The sequence below is a fragment of the Rhinoderma darwinii genome (genome assembly GCF_050947455.1).
Source record: "Rhinoderma darwinii isolate aRhiDar2 chromosome 1 unlocalized genomic scaffold, aRhiDar2.hap1 SUPER_1_unloc_2, whole genome shotgun sequence".
NCBI classification, from domain to species: Eukaryota; Metazoa; Chordata; class Amphibia; order Anura; family Rhinodermatidae; genus Rhinoderma; species Rhinoderma darwinii.
In genome coordinates, this window is record NW_027461656.1 from 67,009 (window position 1) to 87,535 (window position 20,527).

Below are 20,527 nucleotides of genomic sequence, written 5' to 3' on the forward strand. Positions count from 1 at the left end.
GCCGTTTTATGCCGCGGTTTACGCAGCAAAAAACGGTGTGAACAGGGCCTAAAGGACTTGATCAGAGAAACAGGGCGATTGTATTAGTTAAAACTTTTTTTAAATTTTTGTTTCATTTTTTTTTTACACTTGGGGCCTGAAAGATCTGAACTCCGGTACAATACACTGCACTACTTCTGTATGTACTGTGGGGGTTTAGCATCAGGAGAGGTCGGTACAGCGGTTTCTTTGTAGCCAGAGACAGGGACACCGTGCATTAAAAGTCAGAACAGGGCTCTGCCTGTGTTTTTATTCTTGTGAAAGAAACAGCCTCTTGTACAACAAGGCAAAATACAAAATAAATCCTGCTCGTCTGAGCACTAACTAAACAAGATATTATCTAACTATACCGAGGGCCTTCCTACCAGGCACTGGACACAAAGTAACACAGGTCTTTACTCACATAGCATACAGGCTACTCCAGCCTTAGTAGTCTCCAGTCTGAGTCAGGGGTGAGACTCCCACACACGGTGTCTGCACCTTTTTATACACAGGCTACAGGTGCAGCTAATTGAGCAGCAGCCTTGTCCTACAAACAGAGATGGACTAGGGATTGGGGAACCCGCCCTGCTCTTCTCCAATCCAACTCCAGGCCCTTTTTTCCGGGTTTTCCTTAAGCCGAGATTGGAAAGCTAGAGCTTTCTATTGCAAAAACTACTCATTCCCTGGAGCCTAGGATACATATGACAGGATTCTAGGGGAAATGTACCTTCCCTCAATGACTTTACCTGTCACTGTCTCACAGTACTTATGTAGTGCTGTGTGTTGTAAGGCCTCATTCACACGACAGGGTCCGAGTGTCGGCCGGGAAAATCGTCCGTTTTTGGCAGATTTGTTTTAGGCCTGGGAGTTGTTGCTCCCGTGACCTCGGACATGTTGTTGTGTTTTTGTCTTCTATTACTACTGTATGAACGGAGTCCTACCTAGCGACAAGTGCCAGTACCCCGGGTGCCATGTCCCCAATGAATACAAAAAGGAAAGTGAGTACAATCTTTTTATCTCCTCGTACTATTGATTACGCTAAATGTGTTGAAAGGTTAGTGACTGATATTAGCAGAGACTGGTGCCCGGGCGGGCGTTCCCTCTCAGGATACATTTACACGTGAGGTCTTTTTTAACCATATCCAGGAGTGGATAAAATAGGATGGAAAATATTCTCTGTCTCTTTAACCTCTGGCTGATCTCCATGTGTGAACGCAGCCATAGAGGCGACGTGAAGTTTCTTGTGCTGCTTTCATTCTCTTTTCTTTGGTGTCTAAGCGTTTTCATTTCTTTTCCCAGGATGTGTTCCCGTCCAGTGGCAGAGAATATCTTCCCCCGTGTGCTGGTGTTAGATGTCAGTCCTCCAGGCTGGGCGGCCGTGAGGACGGTGCTGTGTGAGGCTCTCAGTAATGTCCTGTGTCTGGCCGCAGCCACCGCACAGCCAGGAGAACGGCTGAGTATCTATACTGTAAGGGAGAGGCACCAATGTCTGCTCCCACTGCTGGTAAGGGGCTTATTACCCGTCACACAGGGTACATTCTATAGGATAGTCACTGGACCACATAATCAGACCTCCCTAACCATTCCCTCATATACTCCCATTATCAGAATTACTCCCTTCACTAGCAGAATTCTTTACCCACCGGCAATGTATACCGTGCCCACATTCTGCATGCCCCTGGCAGGATTGTTATAGGGTCGCCCTTCACTTTGACGCTTCTGCGTGGCACTCAATTCCGCACTGTTTGACCGCCCATGCAGTTCTGCCGTCTTTCTGCTTTTTTCATAATCTATATTGTCCCCGGATGTTATCCATCTTTTCTGTTTCTCTTTGTGTAGGAAATCAGAGGTAATTTGTGTCGCCTTCAGCGTTGCCTCTCTGAGCTGCTGGCTCTGCCGCAAGAAGGAACGGGAGCTGCGAGGAACAGAGCGCTCTCCCCGGCCGTGCTGGACGCCCTGCAGCAGAACAAGCAGCGGATGCAGCATCGCTCCTCTGGGGCCGCACTACACGCCTGCCTTGTGGAGGTGATCAGCCCATCATAGCTCACCTGTATACACGCCTGCCTTGTGGAGGTGATCAGCCCCATCATAGCTCACCTGTATACACGCCTGCCTTGTGGAGGTGATCAGCCCCATCATAGCTCACCTGTATACACGCCTGCCTTGTGGAGGTGATCAGCCCCATCATAGCTCACCTGTATACACGCCTGCCTTGTGGAGGTGATCAGCCCATCATAGCTCACCTGTATACACGCCTGCCTTGTGGAGGTGATCAGCCCCATCATAGCTCACCTGTATACACGCCTGCCTTGTGGAGGTGATCAGCCTCATCATAGCTCACCTGTATACACGGCTGCCTTGTGGAGGTGATCAGCCCATCATAGCTCACCTGTATACACGGCTGCCTTGTGGAGGTGATCAGCCCCATCATAGCTCACCTGTATACACGCCTGCCTTGTGGAGGTGATCAGCCCCATCATAGCTCACCTGTATACACGCCTGCCTTGTGGAGGTGATCAGCCCATCATAGCTCACCTGTATACACGCCTGTCTTGTGGAGGTGATCAGCCCCATCATAGCTCACCTGTATACACGCCTGCCTTGTGGAGGTGATCAGCCCATCATAGCTCACCTGTATACACGGCTGCCTTGTGGAGGTGATCAGCCCATCATAGCTCACCTGTATACACGCCTGCCTTGTGGAGGTGATCAGCCCCATCATAGCTCACCTGTATACACGGCTGCCTTGTGGAGGTGATCAGCCCCATCATAGCTCACCTGTATACACGGCTGCCTTGTGGAGGTGATCAGCCCATCATAGCTCACCTGTATACACGGCTGCCTTGTGGAGGTGATCAGCCCCATCATAGCTCACCTGTATACACGCCTGCCTTGTGGAGGTGATCAGCCTCATCATAGCTCACCTGTATACACGCCTGCCTTGTGGAGGTGATCAGCCCATCATAGCTCACCTGTATACACGGCTGCCTTGTGGAGGTGATCAGCCCCATCATAGCTCACCTGTATACACGCCTGCCTTGTGGAGGTGATCAGCCCATCATAGCTCACCTGTATACACGCCTGCCTTGTGGAGGTGATCAGCCCATCATAGCTCACCTGTATACACGCCTGCCTTGTGGAGGTGATCAGCCCATCATAGCTCACCTGTATACACGGCTGCCTTGTGGAGGTGATCAGCCCATCATAGCTCACCTGTATACACGCCTGTCTTGTGGAGGTGATCAGCCCCATCATAGCTCACCTGTATACACGCCTGCCTTGTGGAGGTGATCAGCCCATCATAGCTCACCTGTATACACGCCTGCCTTGTGGAGGTGATCAGCCCATCATAGATCACCTGTATACACGCCTGCCTTGTGGAGGTGATCAGCCCATCATAGCTCACCTGTATACACGGCTGCCTTGTGGAGGTGATCAGCCCCATCATAGCTCACCTGTATACACGCCTGCCTTGTGGAGGTGATCAGCCCATCATAGCTCACCTGTATACACGCCTGCCTTGTGGAGGTGATCAGCCCATCATAGCTCACCTGTATACACGGCTGCCTTGTGGAGGTGATCAGCCCATCATAGCTCACCTGTATACACGCCTGCCTTGTGGAGGTGATCAGCCCCATCATAGCTCACCTGTATACACGGCTGCCTTGTGGAGGTGATCAGCCCATCATAGCTCACCTGTATACACGGCTGCCTTGTGGAGGTGATCAGCCCATCATAGCTCACCTGTATACACGCCTGCCTTGTGGAGGTGATCAGCCCCATCATAGCTCACCTGTATACACGCCTGCCTTGTGGAGGTGATCAGCCCCATCATAGCTCACCTGTATACACGCCTGCCTTGTGGAGGTGATCAGCCTCATCATAGCTCACCTGTATACACGGCTGCCTTGTGGAGGTGATCAGCCCATCATAGCTCACCTGTATACACGCCTGCCTTGTGGAGGTGATCAGCCCCATCATAGCTCACCTGTATACACGCCTGCCTTGTGGAGGTGATCAGCCCCATCATAGCTCACCTGTATACACGCCTGCCTTGTGGAGGTGATCAGCCCCATCATAGCTCACCTGTATACACGCCTGCCTTGTGGAGGTGATCAGCCCATCATAGCTCACCTGTATACACGGCTGCCTTGTGGAGGTGATCAGCCCATCATAGCTCACCTGTATACACGCCTGCCTTGTGGAGGTGATCAGCCCCATCATAGCTCACCTGTATACACGCCTGCCTTGTGGAGGTGATCAGCCCCATCATAGCTCACCTGTATACACGCCTGTCTTGTGGAGGTGATCAGCCCCATCATAGCTCACCTGTATACACGCCTGCCTTGTGGAGGTGATCAGCCCCATCATAGCTCACCTGTATACACGGCTGCCTTGTGGAGGTGATCAGCCCCATCATAGCTCACCTGTATACACGCCTGCCTTGTGGAGGTGATCAGCCCCATCATAGCTCACCTGTATACACGCCTGTCTTGTGGAGGTGATCAGCCCCATCATAGCTCACCTGTATACACGCCTGCCTTGTGGAGGTGATCAGCCCATCATAGCTCACCTGTATACACGCCTGCCTTGTGGAGGTGATCAGCCCATCATAGCTCACCTGTATACACGGCTGCCTTGTGGAGGTGATCAGCCCATCATAGCTCACCTGTATACACGCCTGCCTTGTGGAGGTGATCAGCCCCATCATAGCTCACCTGTATACACGCCTGCCTTGTGGAGGTGATCAGCCCATCATAGCTCACCTGTATACACGCCTGCCTTGTGGAGGTGATCAGCCCATCATAGCTCACCTGTATACACGCCTGCCTTGTGGAGGTGATCAGCCCATCATAGCTCACCTGTATACACGGCTGCCTTGTGGAGGTGATCAGCCCATCATAGCTCACCTGTATACACGCCTGCCTTGTGGAGGTGATCAGCCCATCATAGCTCACCTGTATACACGCCTGTCTTGTGGAGGTGATCAGCCCATCATAGCTCACCTGTATACACGGCTGCCTTGTGGAGGTGATCAGCCCCATCATAGCTCACCTGTATACACGCCTGCCTTGTGGAGGTGATCAGCCCCATCATAGCTCACCTGTATACACGCCTGCCTTGTGGAGGTGATCAGCCCCATCATAGCTCACCTGTATACACGCCTGCCTTGTGGAGGTGATCAGCCCATCATAGCTCACCTGTATACACGCCTGCCTTGTGGAGGTGATCAGCCCCATCATAGCTCACCTGTATACACCGCTGCCTTGTGGAGGTGATCAGCCCATCATAGCTCACCTGTATACACGCCTGCCTTGTGGAGGTGATCAGCCCCATCATAGCTCACCTGTATACACCGCTGCCTTGTGGAGGTGATCAGCCCATCATAGCTCACCTGTATACACGCCTGCCTTGTGGAGGTGATCAGCCCCATCATAGCTCACCTGTATACACGGCTGCCTTGTGGAGGTGATCAGCCCCATCATAGCTCACCTGTATACACGCCTGCCTTGTGGAGGTGATCAGCCCCATCATAGCTCACCTGTATACACGGCTGCCTTGTGGAGGTGATCAGCCCCATCATAGCTCACCTGTATACACGCCTGCCTTGTGGAGGTGATCAGCCCCATCATAGCTCACCTGTATACACGGCTGCCATGTGGAGGTGATCAGCCCATCATAGCTCACCTGTATACACGCCTGCCATGTGGAGGTGATCAGCCCCATCATAGCTCACCTGTATACACGCCTGCCTTGTGGAGGTGATCAGCCCCATCATAGCTCACCTGTATACACGGCTGCCATGTGGAGGTGATCAGCCCCATCATAGCTCACCTGTATACACGCCTGCCTTGTGGAGGTGATCAGCCCATCATAGCTCACCTGTATACACGCCTGTCTTGTGGAGGTGATCAGCCCCATCATAGCTCACCTGTATACACGCCTGCCTTGTGGAGGTGATCAGCCCCATCATAGCTCACCTGTATACACGCCTGCCTTGTGGAGGTGATCAGCCCATCATAGCTCACCTGTATACACGCCTGCCTTGTGGAGGTGATCAGCCCCATCATAGCTCACCTGTATACACGCCTGCCTTGTGGAGGTGATCAGCCCCATCATAGCTCACCTGTATACACGCCTGCCTTGTGGAGGTGATCAGCCCATCATAGCTCACCTGTATACACGCCTGCCTTGTGGAGGTGATCAGCCCCATCATAGCTCACCTGTATACACGCCTGCCTTGTGGAGGTGATCAGCCCCATCATAGCTCACCTGTATACACGCCTGCCTTGTGGAGGTGATCAGCCCCATCATAGCTCACCTGTATACACGCCTGCCTTGTGGAGGTGATCAGCCCATCATAGCTCACCTGTATACACGGCTGCCTTGTGGAGGTGATCAGCCCATCATAGCTCACCTGTATACACGGCTGCCTTGTGGAGGTGATCAGCCCATCATAGCTCACCTGTATACACGGCTGTCTTGTGGAGGTGATCAGCCCATCATAGCTCACCTGTATACACGCCTGCCTTGTGGAGGTGATCAGCCCATCATAGCTCACCTGTATACACGCCTGCCTTGTGGAGGTGATCAGCCCATCATAGCTCACCTGTATACACGGCTGCCTTGTGGAGGTGATCAGCCCATCATAGCTCACCTGTATACACCGCTGTCTTGTGGAGGTGATCAGCCCCATCATAGCTCACCTGTATACACGCCTGTCTTGTGGAGGTGATCAGCCCATCATAGCTCACCTGTATACACGCCTGCCTTGTTGAGGTGATCAGCCCATCATAGCTCACCTGTATACACGCCTGCCTTGTGGAGGTGATCAGCCCCATCATAGCTCACCTGTATACACGGCTGCCTTGTTGAGGTGATCTGCCCCATCATAGCTCACCTGTATACACGCCTGTCTTGTGGAGGTGATCAGCCCATCATAGCTCACCTGTATACACACCTGCCTTGTGGAGGTGATCAGCCCATCATAGCTCACCTGTATACACGCCTGCCTTGTGGAGGTGATCAGCCCCATCATAGCTCACCTGTATACACGCCTGTCTTGTGGAGGTGATCAGCCCATCATAGCTCACCTGTATACACGGCTGCCTTGTGGAGGTGATCAGCCCCATCATAGCTCACCTGTATACACGGCTGCCTTGTGGAGGTGATCAGCCCATCATAGCTCACCTGTATACACGGCTGCCTTGTGGAGGTGATCAGCCCATCATAGCTCACCTGTATACACGCCTGCCTTGTGGAGGTGATCAGCCTCATCATAGCTCACCTGTATACACGTCTGCCTTGTGGAGGTGATCAGCCCCATCATAGCTCACCTGTATACACGCCTGCCTTGTGGAGGTGATCAGCCCCATCATAGCTCACCTGTATACACGCCTGCCTTGTGGAGGTGATCAGCCCATCATAGCTCACCTGTATACACGGCTGCCTTGTGGAGGTGATCAGCCCATCATAGCTCACCTGTATACACGCCTGCCTTGTGGAGGTGATCAGCCCCATCATAGATCACCTGTATACACGCCTGCCTTGTGGAGGTGATCAGCCCCATCATAGCTCACCTGTATACACGCCTGCCTTGTGGAGGTGATCAGCCCATCATAGCTCACCTGTATACACGCCTGCCTTGTGGAGGTGATCAGCCCATCATAGCTCACCTGTATACACGCCTGCCTTGTGGAGGTGATCAGCCCATCATAGCTCACCTGTATACACGGCTGCCTTGTGGAGGTGATCAGCCCATCATAGCTCACCTGTATACACCGCTGTCTTGTGGAGGTGATCAGCCCCATCATAGCTCACCTGTATACACGCCTGTCTTGTGGAGGTGATCAGCCCATCATAGCTCACCTGTATACACGCCTGCCTTGTTGAGGTGATCAGCCCATCATAGCTCACCTGTATACACGCCTGCCTTGTGGAGGTGATCAGCCCCATCATAGCTCACCTGTATACACGGCTGCCTTGTTGAGGTGATCTGCCCCATCATAGCTCACCTGTATACACGCCTGTCTTGTGGAGGTGATCAGCCCATCATAGCTCACCTGTATACACACCTGCCTTGTGGAGGTGATCAGCCCATCATAGCTCACCTGTATACACGCCTGCCTTGTGGAGGTGATCAGCCCATCATAGATCACCTGTATACACGCCTGCCTTGTGGAGGTGATCAGCCCATCATAGCTCACCTGTATACACGGCTGCCTTGTGGAGGTGATCAGCCCCATCATAGCTCACCTGTATACACGCCTGCCTTGTGGAGGTGATCAGCCCATCATAGCTCACCTGTATACACGCCTGCCTTGTGGAGGTGATCAGCCCATCATAGCTCACCTGTATACACGGCTGCCTTGTGGAGGTGATCAGCCCATCATAGCTCACCTGTATACACGCCTGCCTTGTGGAGGTGATCAGCCCCATCATAGCTCACCTGTATACACGGCTGCCTTGTGGAGGTGATCAGCCCATCATAGCTCACCTGTATACACGGCTGCCTTGTGGAGGTGATCAGCCCATCATAGCTCACCTGTATACACGCCTGCCTTGTGGAGGTGATCAGCCCCATCATAGCTCACCTGTATACACGCCTGCCTTGTGGAGGTGATCAGCCTCATCATAGCTCACCTGTATACACGGCTGCCTTGTGGAGGTGATCAGCCCATCATAGCTCACCTGTATACACGCCTGCCTTGTGGAGGTGATCAGCCCCATCATAGCTCACCTGTATACACGCCTGCCTTGTGGAGGTGATCAGCCCCATCATAGCTCACCTGTATACACGCCTGCCTTGTGGAGGTGATCAGCCCCATCATAGCTCACCTGTATACACGCCTGCCTTGTGGAGGTGATCAGCCCATCATAGCTCACCTGTATACACGGCTGCCTTGTGGAGGTGATCAGCCCATCATAGCTCACCTGTATACACGCCTGCCTTGTGGAGGTGATCAGCCCCATCATAGCTCACCTGTATACACGCCTGCCTTGTGGAGGTGATCAGCCCCATCATAGCTCACCTGTATACACGCCTGTCTTGTGGAGGTGATCTGCCCCATCATAGCTCCACCTGTATACACGCCTGTCTTGTGGAGGTGATCAGCCCCATCATAGCTCACCTGTATACACGCCTGCCTTGTGGAGGTGATCAGCCCATCATAGCTCACCTGTATACACGCCTGCCTTGTGGAGGTGATCAGCCCATCATAGCTCACCTGTATACACGGCTGCCTTGTGGAGGTGATCAGCCCATCATAGCTCACCTGTATACACGCCTGCCTTGTGGAGGTGATCAGCCCCATCATAGCTCACCTGTATACACGCCTGCCTTGTGGAGGTGATCAGCCCATCATAGCTCACCTGTATACACGCCTGCCTTGTGGAGGTGATCAGCCCATCATAGCTCACCTGTATACACGCCTGCCTTGTGGAGGTGATCAGCCCATCATAGCTCACCTGTATACACGGCTGCCTTGTGGAGGTGATCAGCCCATCATAGCTCACCTGTATACACGCCTGCCTTGTGGAGGTGATCAGCCCATCATAGCTCACCTGTATACACGCCTGTCTTGTGGAGGTGATCAGCCCATCATAGCTCACCTGTATACACGGCTGCCTTGTGGAGGTGATCAGCCCCATCATAGCTCACCTGTATACACGCCTGCCTTGTGGAGGTGATCAGCCCCATCATAGCTCACCTGTATACACGCCTGCCTTGTGGAGGTGATCAGCCCCATCATAGCTCACCTGTATACACGCCTGCCTTGTGGAGGTGATCAGCCCATCATAGCTCACCTGTATACACGCCTGCCTTGTGGAGGTGATCAGCCCCATCATAGCTCACCTGTATACACCGCTGCCTTGTGGAGGTGATCAGCCCATCATAGCTCACCTGTATACACGCCTGCCTTGTGGAGGTGATCAGCCCCATCATAGCTCACCTGTATACACGGCTGCCTTGTGGAGGTGATCAGCCCCATCATAGCTCACCTGTATACACGCCTGCCTTGTGGAGGTGATCAGCCCCATCATAGCTCACCTGTATACACGGCTGCCTTGTGGAGGTGATCAGCCCCATCATAGCTCACCTGTATACACGCCTGCCTTGTGGAGGTGATCAGCCCCATCATAGCTCACCTGTATACACGGCTGCCATGTGGAGGTGATCAGCCCATCATAGCTCACCTGTATACACGCCTGCCATGTGGAGGTGATCAGCCCCATCATAGCTCACCTGTATACACGCCTGCCTTGTGGAGGTGATCAGCCCCATCATAGCTCACCTGTATACACGGCTGCCATGTGGAGGTGATCAGCCCCATCATAGCTCACCTGTATACACGCCTGCCTTGTGGAGGTGATCAGCCCATCATAGCTCACCTGTATACACGCCTGTCTTGTGGAGGTGATCAGCCCCATCATAGCTCACCTGTATACACGCCTGCCTTGTGGAGGTGATCAGCCCCATCATAGCTCACCTGTATACACGCCTGCCTTGTGGAGGTGATCAGCCCATCATAGCTCACCTGTATACACGCCTGCCTTGTGGAGGTGATCAGCCCCATCATAGCTCACCTGTATACACGCCTGCCTTGTGGAGGTGATCAGCCCCATCATAGCTCACCTGTATACACGCCTGCCTTGTGGAGGTGATCAGCCCATCATAGCTCACCTGTATACACGCCTGCCTTGTGGAGGTGATCAGCCCCATCATAGCTCACCTGTATACACGCCTGCCTTGTGGAGGTGATCAGCCCCATCATAGCTCACCTGTATACACGCCTGCCTTGTGGAGGTGATCAGCCCCATCATAGCTCACCTGTATACACGCCTGCCTTGTGGAGGTGATCAGCCCATCATAGCTCACCTGTATACACGGCTGCCTTGTGGAGGTGATCAGCCCATCATAGCTCACCTGTATACACGGCTGTCTTGTGGAGGTGATCAGCCCATCATAGCTCACCTGTATACACGCCTGCCTTGTGGAGGTGATCAGCCCATCATAGCTCACCTGTATACACGCCTGCCTTGTGGAGGTGATCAGCCCATCATAGCTCACCTGTATACACGGCTGCCTTGTGGAGGTGATCAGCCCATCATAGCTCACCTGTATACACCGCTGTCTTGTGGAGGTGATCAGCCCCATCATAGCTCACCTGTATACACGCCTGTCTTGTGGAGGTGATCAGCCCATCATAGCTCACCTGTATACACGCCTGCCTTGTTGAGGTGATCAGCCCATCATAGCTCACCTGTATACACGCCTGCCTTGTGGAGGTGATCAGCCCCATCATAGCTCACCTGTATACACGGCTGCCTTGTTGAGGTGATCTGCCCCATCATAGCTCACCTGTATACACGCCTGTCTTGTGGAGGTGATCAGCCCATCATAGCTCACCTGTATACACACCTGCCTTGTGGAGGTGATCAGCCCATCATAGCTCACCTGTATACACGCCTGCCTTGTGGAGGTGATCAGCCTCATCATAGCTCACCTGTATACACGTCTGCCTTGTGGAGGTGATCAGCCCCATCATAGCTCACCTGTATACACGCCTGCCTTGTGGAGGTGATCAGCCCCATCATAGCTCACCTGTATACACGCCTGCCTTGTGGAGGTGATCAGCCCATCATAGCTCACCTGTATACACGGCTGCCTTGTGGAGGTGATCAGCCCATCATAGCTCACCTGTATACACGCCTGCCTTGTGGAGGTGATCAGCCCCATCATAGATCACCTGTATACACGCCTGCCTTGTGGAGGTGATCAGCCCCATCATAGCTCACCTGTATACACGCCTGCCTTGTGGAGGTGATCAGCCCATCATAGCTCACCTGTATACACGCCTGCCTTGTGGAGGTGATCAGCCCATCATAGCTCACCTGTATACACGCCTGCCTTGTGGAGGTGATCAGCCCATCATAGCTCACCTGTATACACGGCTGCCTTGTGGAGGTGATCAGCCCATCATAGCTCACCTGTATACACCGCTGTCTTGTGGAGGTGATCAGCCCCATCATAGCTCACCTGTATACACGCCTGTCTTGTGGAGGTGATCAGCCCATCATAGCTCACCTGTATACACGCCTGCCTTGTTGAGGTGATCAGCCCATCATAGCTCACCTGTATACACGCCTGCCTTGTGGAGGTGATCAGCCCCATCATAGCTCACCTGTATACACGGCTGCCTTGTTGAGGTGATCTGCCCCATCATAGCTCACCTGTATACACGCCTGTCTTGTGGAGGTGATCAGCCCATCATAGCTCACCTGTATACACACCTGCCTTGTGGAGGTGATCAGCCCATCATAGCTCACCTGTATACACGCCTGCCTTGTGGAGGTGATCAGCCCCATCATAGCTCACCTGTATACACGCCTGTCTTGTGGAGGTGATCAGCCCATCATAGCTCACCTGTATACACGCCTGCCTTGTGGAGGTGATCAGCCTCATCATAGCTCACCTGTATACACGTCTGCCTTGTGGAGGTGATCAGCCCCATCATAGCTCACCTGTATACACGCCTGCCTTGTGGAGGTGATCAGCCCCATCATAGCTCACCTGTATACACGCCTGTCTTGTGGAGGTGATCAGCCCCATCATAGCTCACCTGTATCATGTTATCACAATTTACAGGTAGGACAGGGACACTCCTTTAGTTTCAGGAGGTGGTTATCAAGGCCCTTATATTTGGGGACCAGGAAGAGGGGAGACCCCAGTATTTCTAGAATTGATGGTCCACGTATTGTACCACGGCAGAACTTTCCTCACAACATCCTGTCCACTGGTAAAAAGGGAAGGACCCAAAAAAGGGTCAAAATGCGTTACAAAAGGGGGAGAAGACGAGACAAGTTGTCAGTGTGATTTCTGCCCCGACAAACGAGCTGTGGATAAAGGAGCGCTTCAATGTATCACATCCATGGATTATTGTATCATTTATTTAAATGTTCAGCATACCCCTAAATAATTTCCTTGAGCGGTGTAGTTTCCCAAATGGGGTCACTTGTGGGGGTTTCCACTGTTTTCTCCCCTCAATGGCTTTGCAAATGTGACATGGCGTCCGCAAACCATTCCATTAAATTTGAGCTCCAAATGGCGCTCCTTCTCCTCTGAGCCCCGCCGTGTGTCCATACAGCCGTCACTGACCACATATTGTGTACTGTTTTACTGGGGAGAACCTGCTTTACAAATGTCGGTGCTTTTTCTCCTTGAGTCCTTGTGGAAATGAAGAAAAAATTGGCTAAACCTACATTTTCCTTTAAAAAAATTAGGTTTTCATATTTCACGGCCGAATTCCAATAATTTTTGCAAAACATCTGTGGGGTCAGAATGCTCGCTACACCCCTAGATAATTTCCTTGAGGGGTGTAATTTCCAAAATGGTGTCTTTTTGGGGGATTTCCACTGTTTTGGCCCCACAAGACGTCTCCAAACCTGACATGGGGCCTAAAATATATTCTAATAAAAAGGAAGCCCCAAAATCCTCTAGTTGCTCCTTTATTTCGGAGGCCGGTTCTTCAGTCCAGTAGCACGTCAGGGCCACACGTGGGATATTTCCAAAACTGCAGAATCCGGGCAATAAATACTGAGTTGCTTTTCTCGGGTAAAACTTTCTGTTACAGAAAGAAAAAAGTATAAATATTGAATTTCTGCAAAAAAAAATGACATTTGTAAATTTCCCCTCTACATTGCTTTATTTCCTGTGAAGCGTCTAAAGGGTTAATAAACTTTGATAATGCTGTTTTGAATACTTTGAGGGGTGAAGTTTTTAAAACGGGGTGATTTATGGGGGTTTGTATTGTATGGGCCCCTCAAGGCCACTTCACATCTGACCTGGTCCCTGTAATAACGGCCTTTTGAAATCTTCTTGAATATGTGAGAAATCGCTGCTAAAGTTCTGAGCCGGGGAACGTCCGAGAAAAACAAGAGGATGTTCAAAAAACGATGCAAATATAATGTAGACACGTGGGGAGGTGAACCGGTGACTATTCTGTGTGGTAGAACCGCCCGTCTTACAAGCAGATACATTTACGTTTAGAAAAATTCTAATTTTTTTTAATTTTTCGCTAAATTTTGGTTATTTTTACAATTAAATACTGAATTTATCGAACAAATTATACCAGTAACATAAAGTCCAATGTGTCACGAGAAAACAGTCTCAGAATCGCTTGGAAAGGTGAAAACATCCCGAGTTATTACCACATAAAGTGACACCTGTCAGATCTGAAAAATGAGGCTGTCGGGAAGGTCAAACGTGGCCAAAGCGGGAAGGGTTAAAGGAAGAGGTTTTCCTATAACAATATTAATCCGATATCCTCAGGATAGGTGATAAATATTTGATTGGTGGGGGTTCGACCTCTGGGACCCCCCAACGATCACAAGAACGGGCTTACTTTGTCGATCCTGGGAGCCCCATATGAGCGGTAATGCGTACGCTCGACCTCCGCTCCATTCACTTCTATGGGGCTGCTGAAGATGGCGCTCGGATAGCAGATAAATATTGTGATTGTTTTGTCATCAGGTGACCATTGTCTCCACCCGGCCAAGATGTGACCTGACCTGTGACCTGGATTCTGGTCTGAAGGACGCTGATCTGAGTACGCTGCGGCGGCTGCTCGTCCTCCAGATCTCGTGTGATCTGCCGGAGACCGGGAGCTGCGGCCGATCTCCTGACCCCGAGACGTCTCCGGAGCCAGGTATGAGGAGACCCTGCATGTAAATCCTCTGTCCTGAGAGCTGCTTGTCACGCGCTGTCGTTGCTTCCACAGGTTCCCATGTTTATGACATAGACATTCATGTTACTTTGCCAAATGTTCTGAGTTTGGAAATTTTCTTCAAGTCGTGGCTGCTGGAACCCAACACCGAGAAAGAAAAATGTCACCTGATCCTTCCTGAAGGAGCCTCGCACTGTGAGTCTTAATGTTACCTTTGCTGTCTCTTCTGACTACACTGATGATTCTCATCTCCTCCGTCTGTCTGTCTGACCTGCTCTTTACCGTCACCAGCTCTGTCCTGCTCTTTACCATCACCAGGTCTGTCCTGCTCTTTACCATCACCGGGTCTGTCCTGCTCTTTACCATCACCAGGTCTGTCCTGCTCTTTACCATCACCAGCTCTGTCCTGCTCTTTACCATCACCAGGTCTGTCCTGCTCTTTACCATCACCAGCTCTGTCCTGCTCTTTACCATCACCAGCTCTGTCCTGCTCTTTACCGTCACCAGCTCTGTCCTGCTCTTTACCATCACCAGCTCTGTCCTGCTCTTTACCATCACCAGGTCTGTCCTGCTCTTTACCATCACCAGCTCTGTCCTGCTCTTTACCATCACCAGGTCTGTCCTGCTCTTTACCGTCACCAGCTCTGTCCTGCTCTTTACCATCACCAGGTCTGTCCTGCTCTTTACCTTCACCAGGTCTGTCCTGCTCTTTACCATCACCAGGTCTGTCCTGCTCTTTACCATCACCAGCTCTGTCCTGCTCTTTACCATCACCAGGTCTGTCCTGCTCTTTACCATCACCAGCTCTGTCCTGCTCTTTACCATCACCAGGTCTGTCCTGCTCTTTACCATCACCAGCTCTGTCCTGCTCTTTACCATCACCAGGTCTGTCCTGCTCTTTACCTTCACCAGGTCTGTCCTGCTCTTTACCATCACCAGGTCTGTCCTGCTCTTTACCATCACCAGCTCTGTCCTGCTCTTTACCATCACCAGGTCTGTCCTGCTCTTTACCATCACCAGCTCTGTCCTGCTCTTTACCATCACCAGGTCTGTCCTGCTCTTTACCATCACCAGCTCTGTCCTGCTCTTTACCATCACCAGGTCTGTCCTGCTCTTTACCATCACCAGCTCTGTCCTGCTCTTTACCATCACCGGGTCTGTCCTGCTCTTTACCATCACCAGCTCTGTCCTGCTCTTTACCATCACCAGGTCTGTCCTGCTCTTTACCTTCACCAGGTCTGTCCTGCTCTTTACCATCACCAGGTCTGTCCTGCTCTTTACCATCACCAGGTCTGTCCTGCTCTTTACCATCACCAGCTCTGTCCTGCTCTTTACCATCACCAGCTCTGTCCTGCTCTTTACCATCACCAGCTCTGTCCTGCTCTTTACCATCACCGGGTCTGTCCTGCTCTTTACCGTCACCAGGTCTGTCCTGCTCTTTACCATCACCAGGTCTGGCCTGCTCTTTACCGTCACCAGGTCTGTCCTGCTCTTTACCATCACCGGGTCTGTCCTGCTCTTTACCGTCACCAGGTCTGTCCTGCTCTTTACCATCACCGGGTCTGTCCTGCTCTTTACCGTCACCAGGTCTGGCCTATAAGACTTAAGGGACCAGTATAAACTGTGGCTGCTCAGCCATGAAATGAAAAAAGACTGGGTAACATGCAGCCTGCAGTGTAAAGGATGTGGGTTATCCAGGCTTCATCCAGGGTCATGTATATTTCTACTCTTATCTTTGTTTTATTCATAAATCACATATGGCAGCCACAATTAAAACCTCCATTCTTTACACTGCAGGCTGCAAACACGGAATAGGAAAAGTGGGTGAAGTAGAAATCTGGTTTATATTTTAAAGTGGTCTTGAAATAGTTAATACGTTTGAAAAAAAGACACCGGTCCTTCAAGTCCAAATTATAATCCTTGTCTTGATGAAGAGGACGGCAGAGACCACCCTGAGCTGGATGCCGATTGGCCTATTTTAGGGGTACATTTCCTCGATGACTCCAGTCCTGGTAATGAGAATAGATCCCTGGATTACTTACTACAGAATCCGGCACCTGTGGCTTGTAATCTTTCAAGAACAACATCCGGGCGCATCTTAAATTGGAGCTAAATTTCCGACATATCATAATGACATGTCAGAAGTTTTTATTGGTGGGGGTCCGAGCACTGAGACCCCCACCAGTCGCTAAAACGAAGCAGCTGATGCGCTCGTGGGGGCGCTCGTCCGCTTCGTATCTATTCGGCTTTTTCCAGAAATCAATGTAACCGGGTACGGCCTCTCAGACTTTCTATTGGGCCCGTACTCCCATACAGTCATTTCCGGAAAAAGCTGAACAGACACGAAGTGGCGACATGAAGTGGCGGGGTGGATGACTCCGAGTACGGACCCAATAGAAAGTCCATGAGCCGTTTAGCTGCACTTTAACCCCTTACCGACATTTGACGCATCCATAAGTAGGGGTAGGGGAAGTATAGAACGGGCTCACGCAGTGAACCCGCTCCATAAGATGCCGGTGTCGGCTGTTTGTTACTCTGAGACTTCAGAGTCACGGGCGTCATCGTGTTCTAGCGCCATCCCGCTGGTTTAACTCGTTAAATGCTGCAGTCAATACCGACCGCAGCATTTAAATCGTTAGAAAGGGGGGGCGACCCCCTCTAACAGCTCATCGCGCCCCCAGCAACGCAATCGTAGGGGGGAGGGTGATGGTTGCTATGGCTGCCTGGGGGCCTAATGAAGACCCCCAGGTCCGCCATCTTTGTGCCTCCGGCCTGTCAGAATCACGATATACTGCGATACATTAGTATTGCAGTATATAGTGCAGGCGATCTAACTGGCGTTGCAGGCGATCGCTGGTTGAAGTCCCCGAGGGGGGGGGGACTAATAAAAAAAAAAGTAAAAATGAGTTAAAGTTTTGTGTTTTTTATGTAAATTTTTTTTTTTAAATTAAAACTTCAAAAAATTCCCCTTTTCCCCCTAGAGCATAGTAAAAAATAAATAAATAAACATAACTGGTATCGCCGCGTCCGTGAAAGTCTGAACTATTATAATATATCATTCTGTAACCCGCACGGTGAATGCTGTAAAAAAAATAAATATTGTAAACGCCAGAATCTCTATTTTTTTGGGTCACCTCATCTCCCACAAAAAAAGTGATCAAAACCCCACATGAACCCCAAAATGGTATCATTAAAAACGACAGCTTATCCCGCAAACAATAAGCCCTCAGACCGCTGAATCGACGAAAAATAAAAAAGTTTTGGCTCTCGGAATTTGGCGACACAAAGTAAATTTTCTTTTTTACACTTTGGTTTTTACTTGTAATAGAAATAAAATATAGAAATAACGATATATATTTGGTATCGCCGTAATCTTATTGACCCGCAGAATAAAGGTAACATGTTTTACACGCACAGTGAACTCCGTAAAAACGACGCGCAAAAAACCATGGAGGAAATCGCTGTTTGTTTTCATTTTCTATCCCACAAATAATTTTTTTCCCGTTTCCTAGCAAATTATACGGCACAATAAGGGTATGTGCACACACACTAATTACGTCCGTAATTGACGGACGTATTTCGGCCGCAAGTTCCGGACCAAACACAGTGCAGGGAGCCGGGCTCCTAGCATCATACTTATGTCCGATGCTAGGAGTCCCTGCCTCTCTGCAGGACAACTGTCCCTGTAATCATGTTTTCAGTACGGGACAGTAGTTCCATGGAGAGGCAGGGACTCCTAGCGTCGTATATAACTATGATACTAGGAGCCCGGCTCCCTGCACTGTGTTTGGTCCGGAACTTGCGGCCAAAATACGTCCTTCAATTACGGACGTAATTAGTGTGTGTGCACATACCCTAAATGATGCTACGAAAAACTACAACTCATCCCGCAAAAATCAGCCCTCATAGGATTCTATCGACGAGGAAATAAAGACGTTATGGCTTCTGGAAGGTGGGGAGGAAAAAACGGAAATGAAAATCTGAAAAAGGGCGGCGGCGGGAAGGGGTTAAACTTGCTAAATGAATTAACCATCACAGCATCGAGGGGCAGAGAGATCCATAGTGTGACTGCTCTGACAGTAAAGAATCTCCGTCTGTCCTGGTGCTCGTCCCTTTTCATGTTACAGGCCTGGGTGTAATAAGATCATTTTAAAAAAATTCTTCCATGAGGGTGGGAAGGTAATAAAAATCTGTATTGTCAAATTATTTATTTACTCTAAAAGTTGGATGTGTATTGTAAAGGATCTGCCAGGCACAGCTTCGGGGTTAACGCCCATAGGTAATCAGTCTTCACCTGCTTCTATGTCTGTGAGACTGACTCCATCTTCCACCACTCAGGCTGGCAGGCTTAGGAGTGGGAGAGCCTATCACAGCCTGGCCAGACGGAGCTAGCTCCCGCCCTCTGTCTATTTATACCTGCCTTTCCTGTTCCTCCTTGCTTGTGATTCTTCTCGTGTGGTTTCCTGGCCCTGCTGCAGCTTCTTGAACTATTGACCCTGCTTCATATTGACCCCGGCTTACTGACTACTCTCCTGCTCTGCGTTTGGCACCTCGTACTCTCCTGGTTTGACTCGGCTCGTTCACCTCTCTTGTTGCTCACGGTGTTGCCGTGGGCAACTGCCCCTTTCTCCCCCTAGCTCTGTGTACCCTTGTCTGTTTGTCTGTCATGCACTTATTGAGCGCAGGGACCGTCGCCCAGTTGTACCCCGTCGCCTAGGGCTTGTCGTTGCAAGTAGGCAGGGACTGAGTGGCGGGTAGATTAGGGCTCACTTGTCTGTCTCCCCACCCCTGTCATTACATAATCACAAGCCCTTATACCTAGTCTACCCTGGTCCCTCACACTTCTATGGACCCCCTTGAGACCCTGGCTCAGCAAATGCAGGGTCTCTCCCTACAGGTCCAGGCCCTGGCTCAGAGGGTCAACCAGCCTGACGCTGCCATGGTAGTGCCCCTCACCTCTTGAACCCCACCTCAAGTTGCCTGACCGGTTCTCAGGGGACCGGAGGGCTTTTCTCTCCTTTTGGGAGAGTTGTAGGCTCTATTTTCGTTTAAAGCCCCACTCCTCAGGTTCTGAGAGCCAGCGGGTGGGTATAATTATGTCCCGGCTCCAGGACGGGCCCCAAGAATGGGCCTTCTCCTTGGCTCCTGACGCCCCTGAACTTTCCTCCGTTGATCTTTTCTTTTCTGCTCTCGTGCCCATTTATGACGAGACTGACAGGACTGCCTTTGCCGAGAGTCAGCTGGTGACCTTACGTCAGGGTAAGAGACCTGTGGAGGAGTATTGCTCTGACTTTAGGAAGTGGTGCGTAGCTTCTCGGTGGAATGACCCTGCCTTAAGGTGCCAGTTTAGGTTGGGTCTGTCGAATGCCCTGAAAGACCTGCTAGTTAGCTATCCCTCTTCTGACTCTCTAGACCAGGTTATGGCTTTAGCGGTACGACTTGACCAACGTCTCAGGGAACGACAACGTGAACGTTTATGTGTTTTCCCCTCTGACTCCCCCATGATGCCTCCCGAGGTTCCGTTGCTTCGTTCTTCCACGGAAGACTCAGAGATACCTATGCAACTCGGGGCCTACGTGTCCCCCCGACAACCTAGAGAGTTCCGCAGGAAGAATGGTCTCTGCTTCTACTGTGGGGGTGACAAGCATCAAGTGAACACCTGTCCTAAGCGTAAGAATGCAGCCAGAGAACTTCCGCGCCTAAGTGATCATCGGGGAGGTCACTTGGGCGCACAGGTATTTCCCGTAAATATGAAACCTAATAAGATCTTGCTTCCCTTT

General features: G+C 51.0%; 1 protein-coding gene across 1 annotated transcript in view; it reads left to right on the forward strand.

Annotated features, from left to right (window-relative positions):
* Nucleotides 1–992: 992 nt before the first annotated feature.
* Nucleotides 993–20,527, forward strand: part of M1AP (meiosis 1 associated protein) — an 84,012-nt gene continuing 64,477 nt past the window's right edge. Inside the window, exons 1-5 of the mRNA XM_075847121.1 lie at nucleotides 993–1,075; nucleotides 1,321–1,525; nucleotides 1,861–2,046; nucleotides 14,555–14,729; nucleotides 14,802–14,942. Of these exons, the coding sequence (XP_075703236.1) occupies nucleotides 993–1,075; nucleotides 1,321–1,525; nucleotides 1,861–2,046; nucleotides 14,555–14,729; nucleotides 14,802–14,942 (790 nt within the window). The remainder of the gene's footprint in view (nucleotides 1,076–1,320; nucleotides 1,526–1,860; nucleotides 2,047–14,554; nucleotides 14,730–14,801; nucleotides 14,943–20,527) is intronic.